Source organism: Halichoeres trimaculatus, unplaced genomic scaffold (genome assembly GCF_033239565.1).
Source record: "Halichoeres trimaculatus isolate MK-OKI-2021-1 unplaced genomic scaffold, fHalTri1.1 fHalTri1_scaffold_8, whole genome shotgun sequence".
Taxonomy (NCBI): Eukaryota; Metazoa; Chordata; class Actinopteri; order Labriformes; family Labridae; genus Halichoeres; species Halichoeres trimaculatus.
The window spans coordinates 31,376,073-31,393,346 of NW_027437186.1; the positions used below are offsets into that span (position 1 = coordinate 31,376,073).

Here is a 17,274-nt window from a genome sequence, read left to right on the forward strand (position 1 = left end):
TGTTTTGTTTTTGGGAATTGTGTGCATGCTAGAGAAGAGAAACAACAGCTTTATTCTTAAATTTACACTCATAGGCCACTTTATTAGGCACACCTGTCCAACTGCTGAATAGCACAAATTTCTAATCAGCCAATCACATGGCAGCAACTCAATGCATTTAGACATGTAGACATGGTCAAGACGATCTGCTGCACTTCAAACCGAGCATCAGAATGAGGAATAAAAGTTATTTATGTGACTTTGAACGTGGCATGGTTGTTGGTGCCAGATGGGCTGGTCTGAGTATTTCAGAAACTGCTGATCTACTGGATCTACTATTTTAACCAACAACCATCTCTAGGGTTTACAGAGAATGGTCCCAAAAAGAGGAAATATCCAGTGAGCAGCAGTTCTGTGGGCCAAAATGCCTTGTTGATGCCAGAGGTCAGAGGAGAATGGACAGACTGGTTGGAGCTGATAGAAAGACAACAGTAACTCAAATAACCACTGGTTACAACCGAGGTCTGCAGAAGAGCATCTCTGAACACACAACACGTCCAACCTTGAGGCAGATGGGCTACAGCAGCAGAAGACCACACCGGGGGACCCTCCTGTCAGATAAGAACAGGAAACTGAGGCTACAATTCACACGGCAACACCAAAACTGGACAATAGAAGATTGGAAAACATTGCCTGGTCTGATGAGTCTGGATTTTTGCTCCACATTCAGACGATAGGGTCAGAATTTGGCGTCAACAACATGAAAGCATGGATCCATCCTGCCTTGTATCAACGGATCAGGTTGCTGCTGCTGGTGTAATGGTGTGGGGGATATTTTCTTGGCTCACTTTGGGCCCCTTAGTACCAACTGAGCATGGTTTAAAGTCCACAGCCTACCTGAGTATTGTTGCTGACCATGTCCATCCCTTTATGAGCACAGTGTACCCATCTTCTGATGGCTACTTCCAGCAGGATAACGCTCCATGTCATAAAGCTGGAATCATCTCAGACTGGTTTCTTCAACATGACAATGAGTTCCCTGTACTCAAATGTCCTCCACAGTCCCCAGATCTCAATCCAATAGGCAAGGCAAGGCAAGTTTATTTCTATAGCACATTTCAGCAATGCAATTCAAAGTGCTTTACAGACAAAACAAGTTATAGAAAACAATTAAAATTCAATTAGAAATGAGATTAATTAAAAAGATACAATAAATCAAACAACAAAAAACAAACAAACAAGATTAAAATAGATTTTAAAACAGATTTTAAAACAGATTTGAAAACAGATTTGAAAAACAGATTTTAAGATAAAATTTGCAGTGCAAAATTAAAGACAAGATATTAAAATGATTTGTTAAAATGCTCTAATAAAAGGCAGCTGTAAAAAGGTGGGTCTTCAACCTGGATTTAAATGAGCTCAGAGTTTCAGCAGACCTAATATTTTCTGGCAGCTTGTTCCAGATATTTGGAGCATAGAAGCTGAATGCTGCCTCTCCATGTTTAGTTTTGACTCTGGGGACTGAAAGCAGACCTGATCCAGAAGACCTAAGTGGTCTGGGTGGTTCATAAGGGACCAGAAGATCATTGATGTATTTTGGCCCTCGTCCATTCAGAGCTTTGTAAACCAACAGGAGTGTTTTAAACTCTATCCTCTTACAAACAGGAAGCCAGTGTAAAGACCTCAGAACTGGACTGATGTGATCCACTTTCTTGGTCTTCGTGAGGACTCGAGCAGCAGCGTTCTGAACCAGCTGCAGCTGTCTGACTGATTTTTTAGGGAGACCTGTAAAGACGCTGTTACAGTAATCAAGCCTACTGAAGATAAAAGCATGGACCAGTTTTTCCAGGTCCTGCTGACTCATCAGTCCTTTAATCCTGGACACATTCTTTAAGTGATAGTAGGCTGATTTTGTAACTGTCTTAATGTGTTTGTTAAAATTCAGATCTGAGTCCATGATCACGCCTAGGTTTCTGGCATGGTCAGTGGTTTTTAACTGTAACATCTGGAGCTGCTCACTGACTTTGACTCTCTCTGATTTGGCTCCAAAAACAACAACCTCAGTTTTGTCTTTGTTTAGCTGGAGGAAGTTTAGGCTCATCCAATCATTGATCTGTTCAATACATTTACCCAGAGCCTGTATGCTGCCATGATCACCTGGTGACACTGAAATGTATAACTGTGTGTCGTCAGCATAGTTATGGTAACTGACTTTGTTGTTTTTTATAATCTGAGCCAATGGGAGCATATAAATGTTAAACAGCAGAGGCCCCAGGATGGATCCTTGGGGGACGCCACATGTTATTTTTGTCCGCTCAGATGTACAGTTACCTATAGACACAAAACAGTCTCTGTCCTTCAGGTAAGATTTAAACCAATTAAGTGCTGTGCCAGAAAGTCCCACCCAGTTCTCTAGTCGGTTTAACAGTATGTCATGGTCTACTGTATCGAAAGCAGCACTGAGATCGAGCAGCACAACTACTGAAACTGTGCCACTGTCTGTGTTCAGGTGGATGTCATTAAACACCTTAACCAGTGCAGTCTCAGTGCTGTGATGAGGCCGGAAACCTGACTGGAAGACATCAAAACAGTCGTTCAGTGTCATAAAGTTATGTAATTGCTGAAAAACTGCTCTCTCAATAATTTTACTTAAAAATGGTAAATTGGATATGGGCCTGTAGTTGTTTTTCACTGTCTTGTCTAAATTGTTCTTTTTCAACATAGGCTTGATCACAGCAGTTTTCAGGGCTTGTGGGAAAACGCCTGAGAGAAGAGACACGTTTACAATCTGTACCAGATCTGATGCCATGATTTTTGAGACTTTTTTGAAAAAATCTGTTGGCAGGATATCTAGACAACAGGAGGAAGAATTTAAGTGGTGTATAATGTCCTCCAGGTTTTTATGGTTTATAGGATAGAATTGCGTCATGATGTTAAGATGGGCTCTAGGTGGGCACAACTCATATCCCAAACCTGATATAGAGGAAGTGACTGTTTGTCTAATCTTTTCAATTTTTTCTGTAAAGAATGAGGCAAAATCATTGCAGGCCTTACTGGAATGAAATTCAAGGCTTACTGACACAGGAGGGTTGGTTAGTCTCTCAACAGTAGCAAACAAGGCACGTGTGTTGTTATGGTTTTTGGCAATAATGTCAGAGAAAAAAGATTGCCTAGCATCCCTCAGTAGTGAATTATAAATTTGAATTTGTTCTTTGTAAATCTCATAATGAATTTGAAGGTTTGTTTTTCGCCACCTACGTTCAGCTTTTCGACACTCTCTTTTTCCATTTCTTACATGTGTAGCATTTCTCCATGGAGATCTTTTCTTTCCTGAGATAACTTTCTCCTTCAGTGGGGCAATGGAGTCCATAACACTTGAAATTTTACAACTTAAGTTGTCTACAAGTTCATTGACTGAGCTGCTACAGGGCAGGGGGCTTGTGGAGGAGAAGACCTGGTTAAAGATTTCACTGGTGCTCTCAGTAATGCATCTTTTGTGGATTATTTCTGTTTGAATCTTTGTGTGCACTGAGATAGTGCTCTCAAAGAAAACACAGGAATGATCAGACAGAGCAACATCGGTCACAACAACCTTGGAAATGTTCAGACCCTTGGAGATAAGCAAGTCCAGAGTGTGGCCCTTATTGTGTGTGGGCTCTGTCACATGCTGAGTCAGCCCAAAGCTGTCCAGAGTAAAACTCAGTTCTTTGGTCCCTCTGTCCTGGGGGTTGTCAACATGAATGTTGAAATCACCAACAATAATGACATCATCAAACTCAACACATATTGTAGACAGCATTTCACTTAGATCATCAAAAAAGCTCACACAGTACTTAGGTGGCCTGTAAATAGTTATGATCATGGCTCTGGAGGTGGACTTCAGCTGAAGAGCAACATATTCAAAAGACTCAAAACCTCCAAAAGTTACCTGTTTGCATTTAAGGGAGTCGCTAAATAAAACTGCAACTCCACCTCCTCTCCTGTGAGCCCTGGCTTCACTGATAAAACTGAAGTTTGGAGGGGTTGACTCGATAAGAACAGCTGCACTGTTATTTTCACTCAACCAAGTTTCAGTTAAAAACATAAAATCAAGTTTGTGCTCAGTAATAAAGTCATTAATTAAAAATGTTTTGCCTGCTAAAGACCTGATGTTTAATAAAGCCATTTTTAGTGCTTTTGGGGCCTCATCACACTTTCCTGTGACAAGCTGCGACTCACAGGAAATGGATACCAAATTTGATAAATTTACGTATCTACAGATGTTTCTTCTTTTTTCCATCAGAGTCCTCTGTTTTCTTCTATTTATCACAGGGATTTGAAAGACTCCTTGAATTCCAAAGGGCCCTGACTTTTTCTGGATAAAAACATTACTGATATCAGTGTTACAGCCCGGACCCGGCACATATCAGTCAGACTCACAGACGTGGTGATTCAGGGGGGGTGGGGGAGCCTTGTGACTTTTGGTTGACGGAGGTTTCAGGCGTGGTGGAGTTGGGGGGGCTGAAAGATCGGGGAGGCTGAAGGGAGAGAGTGTGGGGGTTGGACGTGGTGTCAGCTGAATTCCAATATTGACAAGGTTTTTCATCCTATCGGTGAAATCCAAGAGTGGGGAGTCTGGACTGGATGGAGACAGTTGGAGGCTAGGTGGGGACTGTTGAGGTGGAGATTGAAGGCCTCCTGTTCGGGGCAGGGAAAACTCCTGCTGCTGAGCTGTGAGGGATGAAGGAGATTCCACTTGTTGAAATGAGGATGATGACGGTGAAGCTGAAGCCTCTGTCTGGGTCAGCAGTCCTCCAGAGCGCCGTCTTATCTGTTGTTTTGGATTGTCTTGCTTCTTGTCCTTGGCAGGGGCTGCTGGTGTCTGACGCAGAAAATAAAAAATGTTGGAGCTGAGCAGTTGTACTCCTGATTTGTTAAGGTGGAACCCATCCGCCTTAAAGAGGTGTCTGCGTTCCCAAAAAATGTAGAAATTGTCAATGAAGTTCACTGATCGATCTAATAGAGCACCTTTGGGATGTGGTGGAACGGGAGATTCTCATCATGAATGCTCAGCCGACAAATCTGCAGCAACTGTGTGATGCTATCATGTCAATATGGACCAAACTCTGAGGAATGTTTCCAGTACCTTGTTGAATCTTTACCACAAAGGATTAAAAGGGGTCCAACCCGGTACCAACAAGGTGTGCCTAATAAAGTGGCCGGTGAGTGTATCTTTGGGTTATCTTTGTGTGTGTTGCCAAAACATGCTGGACTGTGTTACAATCAGATGACACTCATTTTAATCTTCATTTTATCTGTCTCTTGTTTAAACTCCTCACATACTAAATAACATCGAATAACAGCAGACACACTTTTTTTCCTGTTACATATTTTATTCTATTGCTCTGAGTAAAATACATTTCACATCAAGGAAATATATTTCAACACAATACAAAATGAATGGAGGACACTGTGCACCAATACTGACTGAATGCTTGTGTGAATGTGAAATAACCAAAACATTCATGGAGTCCAACAAAAAACAAAGATTGTCTTAACATTTGTGCCTTCATTATGCAAAGATTACACCTTTATTCAAAAAGACGCTCAGTCGAAGTTAAGAACGAGTCAGTTTCAACTTGTGCCCCAAAGTTCACTGCGATGTAAAGTCGAGTTTGAGATCTTATTTCGTACTCCGTAAAATAAACAATAACAATATGACCTGTAATGTGATGTTTCTGAAACATTTGGTGTGCTGTTCGACTTACAAAGGTCAAGGTCTACTTTAGTGAAAAAAATATATTTTTATATGTTTTGCAAGAAAAAAGACAGGCAAAGGTCCGTGGGATAAAGCTGAAACAAAAAGCTAGACTCTTCTTCTCCTCACTCCTCTACAAATCGTACCCGTCTCTTCTTTGGCTGGATCTAAGAGTGTGACCAGTGTGACGTGTTGTGGTGGTAGAGAACAGTCACACGCTGAGATACATGTTTGAAAATGTTCCTACATGTAGACTAAATCCCTCCAGTTTTGTTCTTGACACTTTTGCATTACAGTCCCAAAAGCAGAAAAACACAAAGAAAGCTACCGGACAAAAAATGAGTAACATATCAGCAATAACAAGACTATTAGTCATTCAGCATTAATGAGTCTGACGAATACAATCTTCAATATACATTTTAAAAGCTTTTTTTTAAAAAGCAACACAAATCTAAGCCCTACAGCAGCACAGCAAAGGTTAAATAGTGCAGTTTCAGCATCAGCAGGAAAACACCCTCAACACAATGATTACAGACAGCACAGATAGAAAGGAAGAAAAAGAGGCTGAGAAGTCTGACTGTTGATATGAAAATGAGCTGCTGAATGAGGAGTTTCATTCCAAAATAGACATCCATCATTTAAAAAGAAGACTCCCACATTTTTAAAAGGAGTCACATCATGACACACCTTCATGAAAAAGACTTGGAAATAGGTTCTTACATTTTTCAAGGACGATCCGGAGAGCACTTTGGAATTAAACCTTTCATTTCTACCACTGTATACAAACACAATCGTTGTTGTACATTTCTGTCTGTGCTGAAGTTGAGTCATAAAAATAAATGTGCAGTTGCTACAGTCCCTTAATTGTCCATCGGTAAACTTTCAGAGTATGGGTCAAATGAAATGATTCTAGGTGCTTTAAGGAAATACATACAATCTGACTACTGTTTTATTTTTCATCAACACACACTTCACTTTACACAACACTGACTCATACTTAATGATCTGTGACTCTGTGTCCAAGCAGAGAAAACACTCTTCTGATCTGAGAACTTATAAACCCCAAACCAGCTTCTCTCTCTGTCTGTTGCATATGAGGTGCCATCTGATGGATTTATCAACAGAGAAACACCCTGAAGTTAAAATCTTTAAAATGTCTCATGCATATGTGCTCCTTATATTTAACATTGTACATACATCTTATATATTTATAAATCTATCCATGAAAATATACTTAATCTTAAACTATTTCCTCATCATCAAACCAGAGTGTAGTCAGTCTGTGTGAACCAGTTTCAGCAGACGGTCCACTGCAAAGAAGCAAAAAGAAAAACACGATAACCCTCAGCCCAGTCCTTCAGTTTCCTTCAGTTTAGCATCCTGTGCTTTAACTGTGTCACGCACTATTTGCTTTTTTCATTTGGTACAGTATGAAATAAGCAGCTGCAGTGCAAACAGGGATTTGGCAGAAGGCTAGCTGGCTGTTTCACACACAAACCCTGTATCTTCAACTTTACAAGAATTTAAAGCTCCTGTGAGGAACTGATGGTGTGTTTTGATCCTCTGATTGTTTATTCTTTCAGTAAGTGATAATTTTAACAAAAATCTAATCCAGTTTTCTTTAAGCAGTCAAATCAATCACTCATAAAATGGTTGTTCTTGCCATGTGTGGTTTGACTTTGACACCTACCCTGCAGCAGTGGTTAGTTGCATGAAAAATAAGCTATAAGGAAATACTTCACCTCTGAGCTGATGGTCTCTTTAGATCATGAAGTATTAGTTAGTCAGTATTAATTTCTTCTTTTTATAACAGGAGAGATACTCAGAAGCGATTCATCTGATAGCTGGTGTTAACCTGTAAGGCCAACAATCAACGCTCCTCACTGGAGCTTTAAACCCACTCATGTAACCGATCAGTTCAAGTGTGGACAAAATTCAACATGACATCAAAATACTCTTTGCACTATCTGCACACGACTGTATTAAAAACACACTCAATGAGGGAATCCAGAATCAGATCACAGCCGTCTCTGAACAACAACAACTAGACACATTTACGTATATTCTTCCACGACCACCAAACAAGCACTACCACCACCAACAATCAAAGAGTTCCATTAATATGCCGCTAACAATAGCAACTTGACCGGTTTATAAAGTGATCTCAAGTGATGAAAGGCCTGAACAGGCTGCCACGAGCATGGCATGACAGTACATTTTATAAAAATCACACTTTTAGTGTTCACTGGTGTACTACATGAACTATATGGCTGTGCTTGATGAACATTTGCAGAGTCATTGCTGCATAATTTCTGTACCTAGCACCTCATTACTCGGTCTAAAATACAGAGGGGCATAAGTACACTTAAAGGAGAGATGATGAGAGTAAAAGCTGCTATGGATAAGACAAAGTACAAGACAAAATGAAGTTACTCATGAGGGTGAGGACTACTTGGAGTTAACTAATCTGCTGGTTTGTCCAGTTAAACTACAAGCTGGAGCTATAGACAGTAATTAATCAGACTTAACATACTATATTTAGTGTGTAACAGCTTCAAATATTCCAGACAAAACAAAAAAATAATAACTAGAGGAAGGGGAGAAGGACTGAAGGCAAAGAATGGTACATTCAGAAACAATAACACAACTTACACTTAAGCACAAGCCTTCACTTAAACTGGAGTGACAAATGAGTCATCAGAGGACTTAAAACTTGCATGAACCTGAATGCATCATGAAATACGGCTAAGTGAAACACAAATCAGTAACATTATCAACCGCCAGGCTGTAGGCAGTTTGACCAAAGGAAGACAGAAAACACATCACAACATGATTAAAAAAAAACAGGAGTGGGTTGTATTGTTTAAGGAGTGCTATCTATGTACAGTGAGAGCTGTGTTTATGTGTTTCCTTCTCAAAGTGTTTTGTTTTCTCCATGGTGAATCTGCTTTTTTAAAATGTCGACAAATCCAGACCCTTCACTGTTAAAACTTGGAGCAGCTCTGGAGCGGTCAAATTAAAAAAACAAATGCAGCGATACATGTAACAACAAAAAATTTGCATAAATAATTCTTTCTATGCTCTCCAACAAGACAACTGACATGTGTATGTGTGTGTGTATATGTATATGTGACTGTCTGTTTCGCTTGTGTGTGTGTGTGCAGATGTGTTTGCTGGTCCTACAGGCCCTTGTTGAAGTAGACCCTGGTGGTCTCGGGACTGGTCTGTCGTATTCTCTCCTGCAGATCTGCTTCCAGCCCGCTCACGCTCATAGAGCTACAAGAAAAGATTGAGTATGTGATTAAATACTGTAAGACAGACTGATCTGATCTGCAGAAAGACAAGGCTAAGGCTGTTTGTACCTTTTCTGTGGGAAGAGGGCGCAGCATAAAGGAGTGGCAAACACCAGGCTGAAAACAAAAGAGGGTGAGGAGACGTCTCAAACACTGTCACTTAAAGTTAAAGAACATTCATACATACTTAAAAATATCTACATGATGGACCAAGAGCTAGACGCTTACCAAAGGCCAACAAGCCCCACTTGGACAGGAGCGTTGAGAATTGGGAACCGCTACAAAATCAAACAAAGTCAGTCAGTTGACGATTCTTCTGTATGTCTTAAGCATTCAGAGTATGTGTAACATGCAGTGAATAGTGAATGGTACTATTCTCAGCCTCACACAACACCAGCAGACCCAGTATAACCACCGACTAGATAAACAAGAGGCGCAGTCTTCTTACCTTCATGAAAGCTCTTTTCTCCAGAGCGTTCATTATGACAGGTGGGATCGCTGGAACAAAGGAGAACAAATCGTGAATAATCAGCATAAACACCTTCAGTGAGCATCTAAACAGAGTGAGTTTTTCTATTGAAGACATCAACTGTCATATACTAACAGAGTAAAATATCAGACCCTCAGTTTTATACAAGTAGTTTTACATCCAGAAAAAAAAGTACAAGTCACTTTCTTAAGTTTGTGGGTCACAGCAGGACAGTTAAACTTGTTAGGAAACGCAACACTGACATATCCTCACCTTTCAAGTTATTGGAGCAAACTCAAACAAACAGGTTATTTACACATCAAACAAGCACAGAGCAACGCTAACATTCATATTGCACCCTTTGGCTCTATCTTTAGCTTCAAACCAAGTCCTGAGTTGAAGGTGAAGTGTAGTGTCATTCAACAGAACAGGCTTTGTAAAACTTGAAAAAATATCTGTTCGTATATTCAACTTGTGTTGATGGGCATTTTGATGGCTGAATAGAGTTGAACAATTAATCGAAATGAAACCAGCATCGCAATGTAATAGAATGCAATTTTCAAATTGCAAAGGCTGCAATTAAAAAAAAAAAAACATATGTACACAGACCTGAAGGGAATACAGTAACTTGTACTTGTTCTTCCTTAAAACCATCCAAAGTCAATATGTTGTTTTTTCTAGCAGGAATATTACACGTCTACAATGCTTGAAGTTAAACGAATCTGTCAATTTTCTACTGTGATTAAACTAGTTACATAAAGATATGTTATTGGTATTAATTCATGCATGCATTAAACTCACTTAACCACAACATGTAGGCCTGGCCTGGCCTACGGGATTGAATTGTTTATATGTTACCAGTCATGTTGGTCTTACAAAAGAATAAGTTATTGGTCGTGTTAAGAGAAAAATGCAAAAGACAAAAGTTCCTCCCAAAAAATCGCCATTGCAATATTGGTCCGAAAAAATTGCAATTAGATTATTTTCCAAAATCGTTCAACCCTATGGTTGAAACTTGTAAAACTTTTCACGTGTCAGGCATCACAAGAGCTTCTTCTCCTCAAAAGCCACTGTGTTTGTGGAGATTCATCAATGGTGTTTTAAATCTACAATCTGAATGCTAGATATTGATACAGATCCCCTTTTTAAGACCACTGCATATTTAAATATCTTCAAATATCTAGCAATCTATCAGAAGCTAGATTAAATCAGCTAGTAGCCGTAGATGAATCCCAAATATAATGGATGTTTGTGGAAAACTGAGCCAAAAACAGCTTGAATTCACTGAGGATCTGTAAATTAAAAGGGATCTTCAGAATCAAGTAATCCATCTCTGTGGGTTTATTACTTATAGTGCTACTTAACATACCTCTTTATTATGGTAAACTATTTAAATTCCACTTTAAAAAGCAGATATAATGTCAGAATTACCCATCGCTGGCACCGCCATGCCGATCCTTGACACCACCACCTGTGCGATGGCCTGCTTGGCAGCATTGGGAGATTCTCCTAACCGGTTTCCATTCTCGTCTGTCACAGGGATCCCGTACTTCAGCTCCCTGTAAGAAGAAGGGGAAGTAAAAATGAGCTTCTAAAGCTCCAGAGTTATAAGAGGTTATAAGTTCTGACTTGAATTCTCACCTCTGCCTCATGAAGGGAATGTTGATACAGTTAGCAGCAGCAACAGCGGCAAAGGGCACAAACCGGCTGACGATTGGAGGGAGACGCTGTGGAGATCAGGCAAAGTCAGACACACTCAGAGAGATTTGGTCTGCAGGAAAGAGTTTCTGCGGCAGTTATTTTGATTGACTTCATCTGATTATGCACATGATCAGTAAGCATTACCGAAGCGAGAGACTTGAGTCCCAGGGCAGTGACTACAGCTCCAGTAGTGGCACTGACGTAGGCTGCACCAAGCTGACTGCAAAGAAACAGATACATGAGACACTAATCACACATTTTTAACCCACTTCCTTTTTTTTACATTTTCACACACATTATAGAGAAGAAAACAAAAACTGTGGTGAAGAATTTAACAGTTACACCAATGTGAGACATTTCCAAGTTGAGGTGCATCTGTTAGAGCACACATTCATGCTTTGTGCAGAAATAAAGAATAGAAACACCCTGACAAATAACAGTGCAGCAGAGGAAAACTGTGTAACACTCATTTGCATGTTCATGCTTAATATGCATACTTTCTGAAAGCCCTCTTATTATTCAAATACCCTGCATGCATGTCTTCATGTCTGAACCAACCGGGAGCTTATAACCTATGTCAGCATGAGTGCATGGTGACATGGGGCTGAGCATGCTTAACAGTGGAACGTAATACCGCCGTGAGAGAAGGGGAGAAGACAGCAGCTCCCACAGCATCCTTACAGACACTAGTTTAGAGGGAGGACAGGCATGATCTAGAGTGGGAGTGGAAGTGAGAAGTCCTCCCTACTTCACGGTGATGGGGGCATCTCCGCTGCGGTTGGTGTAGTTGACCACGGCGTTAAACGACTGGTTAACCCACTGCCAGAACACAACAGCTGGCGTAGTCCTGCAAACACAAGAGAACAATGAATACGTTTGAGGAAGTGACTTTTCAGACAAAACATGGTAAAAAACAAGCTGCTGCTACTTTGCCATGTAATTTTGATGACGGCGTAAAAAACATTTTAAGTTTACATTAAAAAAAATCTCCACACAAAGCACACTTCATGCCCCCCTGAACCTTTTTCTGATTTTATCAAGTGATTTCCATATCAGCCAACTCAGCATTTTAGTTGAGCTGGCTTGCATTAGTAAAACAATGCAGCTGTGTAAACCACAAAAATGCACATGGCTTGAGGTATTCTCTTGTTGCTTTAAGTGTGAAATGTTTACCGCCCTGTCAGGCAGGTCTCTGACTGAAATCAAACCACAGATCAACCAACTAAGCCATAGACTGAAGCAATGATCTAAGTTTCCGAGAAAAACACTGTCACTTCAAGACAAAGACATGTTTTTAAGTACAACCTTCAGCTAATTTTTTTACAAATCTGTACTGATAAACCCAACTAGATTTTCTTATTCTTCCCTGAAATAAATCAATACATGTTTTAACCATTTTCTTTAATTATATTTCCTTTCTAAAAAAAAAAAAAAAAGCTCAACTAAAGGTAGTGAGAACTCGAAACTTCAGAATTTAGCGACCACTAGTGGTACTTAGTAAAAATGCTACAAGGGGTTCTCCCTCCAGTCTGTTCATTAAAAACTACAGACTTAAAAAAAAAAAGGACGTCATCTTGCTCTGCTCAAAGTGGAGTCGCCACAAAAACCGCTCCCCCTGGTGGCTGGCTGCAGTACAGGTAAAAAAAACTGGCTTTCCAGTCATTGCAGATGACTGAAAAAATTATTACACCTCGTAGAAAAGTTTCTCACGTCCGATTGTTGTGGTGGTTTGAAGATACCATTTGGCTGCCTTGTATTCAGGTCCTCTTTTTTTCTGAAAAGTTTCGTTTTTATCAGTTATAGGGGTTAAAAACGAGGTTTTACGTCATGTTTAACGATGATTGACGGCTGCCGTTCTCGTGTATTTTTTTCAGGGTTTGTAAAATATGTCAGGAGGGAGAGTCAAGAAGTGATTTTCTTACTCTCAAAAGAAAAAAATTATTAATATTTTTGTCACCCGGCTCCACTTAGATTCCCCCAGAATCCCTCACAGTCTTTCGTGCACAGACACTTGCTGCACAACTGCTTCAATGGCGGCGCCTGTGACGGAGGTATTTTGGCTTTAAAACCGTACAATGATAAATGGCGGAGCCACGCTGTTCACTCTATATACAGTCTACAGTAAAAAAATGAACACAGATTCCAATTCCAATTTCCATTTAAATATGGGATATGAAGTATAAAAAATAATTACCATAAATTTATATAACTGATTTATTCATGGAGCCATTCAGGATGTTTTAATGCACATTTAAGTGAAGCTGCAGTTACAGCTTGTTTAGGCAATTTAAACTATGTCCAATGTCAGTTAGATTTGCCCTCTTTCAGCTTTTGACTATTTGACCTTTTTCCATATGACCTATTCCACTACATTCAAAAACAATCAACAATTAAGTTAGCAAGTGGCTAACTGGTCATTAATCAAACTGAAAAAAATTGTTACCAGCTCATCATGCCTGATTAATTTAATCTCTACGTAATTCACCAGTATTTGGCTGTGAGAGTGATGTTTTATTCTCACACACTAATGCAGTTCTGTACCCTGTATTAAGGTTAAAACATACCATTTCCCTCTCCCATATATTAACAGTCAACATACTTTTTAGCTCATACGTTATCTCTTTTGTTAATTCAATGAAATCATAATTATCTGCTGTAAATAACACACCGAACCCTCTGTTTTACCTGTAGAAGGTGAGCATGCAGCCAGTGATGGTCATGTTCATTGGCACCTGAGCAGACATCCGGCCAATCACAAACATCTTCTCTCCAGTGTCAGGGTGGAAGGCAGAGTCGTAAACGTACTTGGCTCTCCAGAGCTCATCCTCTGTCAGGCCAGGCTTCACAATCCCAGCTCTGAAAAGTAAAAAAACAGGAGTGGTGTGGTATTTTACACAAGAACATGAACACAGCAGAACACAAAGGAAGCTTTCTTTTGGGTTTGAACACAAAATTGCTAAACAGATCAATAAAATGGTCAGACAAATTCCTGGTGTGTTCTCATTTACATATAAAACAAATTTACCCATACAAATAATCTCTATTTTGGTTTGCTTTTCCAGCTTATGTTATGAGGTCACTTAAATTCTTATTTCCACATCCTCTGATATTGTTGTTTTCATTTTATAAACTATACATACTCTTCATCATCTTATCCCCTCTACCTGTAGTTCTCCACAATATCTCGGGCCTCATCCAGAGTCTCAGAGGACAGCAGGACGGTCCTGGGATCTGTGACCATGAAAAAGTGCTGGGCACGCCCCATAAAGGTGCCTTGATCCCATCTTGGCTCCTTGATGTTGATGTCGAGGGGCAATTCTGCAGACATCCTTGTGTTATCTGATTAATAAAAGAGATGAAAATAGTGTTTAAATCATTCTTTTTATTCATTATTAATACACAAAGAAATACATAAATTGTACATGCAAGAAGCAATATTTTAAAGGCATTAATCTGGAATGTGAATTTTGATTTATTATCTGGTTAAAAAGAGCAAACACAGACAATACCACTTATCTGATGGTGATGATCTTTGGTATGGTATGGTTTGGTTTGTAACGCTCTATGCTATTTTTAACATCAGGCTGCTAAAACCACTTATAAAATTTTCATGATTAAAAAAAAACCTAGGTTGCATAGTTAAGCCGCCTCTGCTCCATTAATACCCCTAAATGTCACTACTGCAGTACAGAGCTGCATCGAGGTGAAACCCCTCCCCCACCACTGCAAACATCCCAGTACAACCAGAGAACCACCCAAATGGTTAGGTTGATAGCATTATCATGTTCCACTTTCAAATATCTTTTGGTATATAAAACCAACTGCTACAGGACAATGTACTGTTCTCACAGTGTCAAATTTAAGGTCTGGCAACTTTTTTCAAGGCATGCACAAGGGTGAGACTGATGCCATAAGGCGCGTTTCAGTTGTATCTGTGTGAGAAAGACAGAGAAACAATGGAAATCCAAACTGGCCTTGAAATTAGGGTCAGCATTTCTTATGTTTCACTGAAACTCCATCTGGGTAACAATAAATTATTTTTATCAAATATGAGCTGTCTGGTTATTCTCTTACTTCATTATTTGCTTGCAAAATGTCCATAAATGGTGTAAGATTCTCACTACGGCTGCAATGAAAGTAATAAAAAAAAATCAATCAGTGCACAATGTGTTGCCAACAAAGTTTTCATTTTGCTTTTTAAGAATACACAGAGTCCCAGTTGAGTCCCTGTTGAGTCCCTGTTGCTAATTGAAGTCTCAGTTAAAGATCATTTTATACAGTGAGAAGCTGGGATGAGAATAAATACATTGGTTGGGACAGTGGTTAAGCCATTTTGGAATACCACTGGGTTACCAAAATTCAAATGTTGGAATACATGATCCTCCCAACAATGTCAGTACACATGGAAATATTCAGTAAAGGCACAGGTGACGCTTGAATTGTTGAGAACAAAATCCAAGTCATGACAAGAATGTCTGTGATGATGTAGGTAGCAGGACTAAGTATGTATTGCTCAGGTCATAGCGAGCCATAAACACCTCCAGTAACATCAGAGGACTTCAGACTCAGAAAAGAAAAATGAAAATACTTCCAGAACAAACAAGGGCAAGGCAGCAGCTGATTTGATGAGCCAATGACACAAATGTGTTATAGTTGCCTAACAGACACACACTTACACACACATAAAGTCCCAAGACATTTTGATTTCTTCAATTTTGTGCTATTTAGTCTAACACTCATCATCTAAGACACTTAAACTGATTCAAATAGTCACTTTGTAAGTAGCTAATCGGTGAAATAGCGTGACACACACAGTAACAGATGGGACCTGGGAAGTCACGACACGTTGCCGGTTGCTGTCAGTAAACTGCTGGTGTTCTATCGAATACTGCTTCCGATCAAGATGTGCTACAAAGCGGCTGCACGCGTGCGTACACTTACAAGCACAGTCGTTTATCACCTGTTTGTCCTGACTGGAATCATAACTTCTTGGTAATTAACGTTAAAAAAAATTCTAATAGTTTCCCATTTTTTCCCCATATTTTGACTGTGCACATTTAGTGAGCAGTGTTATCAGCAGTTTTGATTACATACAGGCAAAATTATTTCTAGAGGATATCAGCCTACCGAATTAAGTTTTCTCCTAAATTCTTGAATTGTATTTATATTGGACACGTTAGTTGTCATTCGTACAGTGCACACGCGGTTTTTAATTAAGCCTTAGATAATAAATATCATGAATTGATGGCCCACGCCACTGATTCGAGCTACAGTACCATTTTTGTCAAAGCAGCATAACTCAACAGAACACCAGCTAACACGCGCAGCTATGTGTTAGCAAGGTAGATCACAACACTATGAGGGATATACGTACTTAAGCAAGATTTCAAACGCTTGAAACAAATAACAGCGAAAACTACACGAACTAATTTGGAAATGACAACCAACAACGTTTTCGTGCCATCGAGAAAACCACTTTGTTACTGTTTCTTAACTAACGTCTGAATACCAGCTAGCCAGGTATTTCACAAGCTAGTGCCTATAATATGCTAGCACCATCAGGAGCGTTGCAAGGACACATAGTGACACGGAGTAGATTTTAACTTAAATTTTGATTTTGTTATTGATTAATCAAATGTTTTCAGCCAGTCAGCAATGTACATACCTGTTTAGCTTTCTTTGATTTTGAAAATGTATGACCTCTCAATATCACAGCACCATCGGGTGGACCTCTGCTGCCTTCAGGTACTGCAAGGGATATCGGAAATCCCAGGACCGTCACGACTGACCGGGAGGTAAAAGGAAAAGATGCAAATCACTCTCCTTTTTTGACCATAGTGAAGTTAACTGTATTTCACAAAGCTGTTTCCCCAGCCACGATGTAATATTTCTTAAGAAATCTATTCAAATATTGCATGTTATCATCTAAAAACATTAATAGTTGACTTCACTCTTTTGGGGTATATTTTGTATTACTTTCAGAACACGACAACAAAAACAGTATCACCTGTTATCAAACTTCAACTGAATTTTAGAGAAAAATAGATCAAATGTTCCCACTGTTGGTGTCAAACAGTATGGTAAATATGTTGAAA

The 17,274-nt window shown here is 39.5% G+C and overlaps 1 protein-coding gene across 1 annotated transcript; it reads right to left on the reverse strand.

The window, feature by feature from the left end:
• Positions 1–6,394: 6,394 nt before the first annotated feature.
• On the reverse strand, positions 6,395–16,929 carry sfxn3 (sideroflexin 3). The gene is made up of 11 exons (XM_074675345.1): positions 16,845–16,929; positions 14,344–14,518; positions 13,865–14,035; positions 11,928–12,026; positions 11,324–11,399; positions 11,120–11,205; positions 10,910–11,037; positions 9,458–9,507; positions 9,238–9,287; positions 9,079–9,126; positions 6,395–8,992 (listed from the first exon to the last, which is right to left on the reverse strand). The coding sequence occupies exons 2-11, from the start codon at positions 14,505–14,507 to the stop codon at positions 8,896–8,898; spliced, it is 969 nt and encodes a 322-aa protein (XP_074531446.1). The 5' UTR covers positions 14,508–14,518; positions 16,845–16,929; the 3' UTR covers positions 6,395–8,895.
• Between the last annotated feature and the right edge of the window lie 345 nt (positions 16,930–17,274).

Excerpts from the sequence above, each read along its gene's own strand:
- sfxn3 (XM_074675345.1), bottom strand. The coding sequence starts at position 14,507 with ATGTCTGCAGAATTGCCCCTCGACATCAACATCAAGGAGCCAAGATGG. Across the intron at positions 11,400-11,927 it reads GATGCCCCCATCACCGTGAA|TCAGCTTGGTGCAGCCTACG; the intron begins GTAGGGAGGACT and ends GTTTCTTTGCAG. Across the intron at positions 11,206-11,323 it reads GACTCAAGTCTCTCGCTTCG|CGTCTCCCTCCAATCGTCAG; the intron begins GTAATGCTTACT and ends TGATCTCCACAG.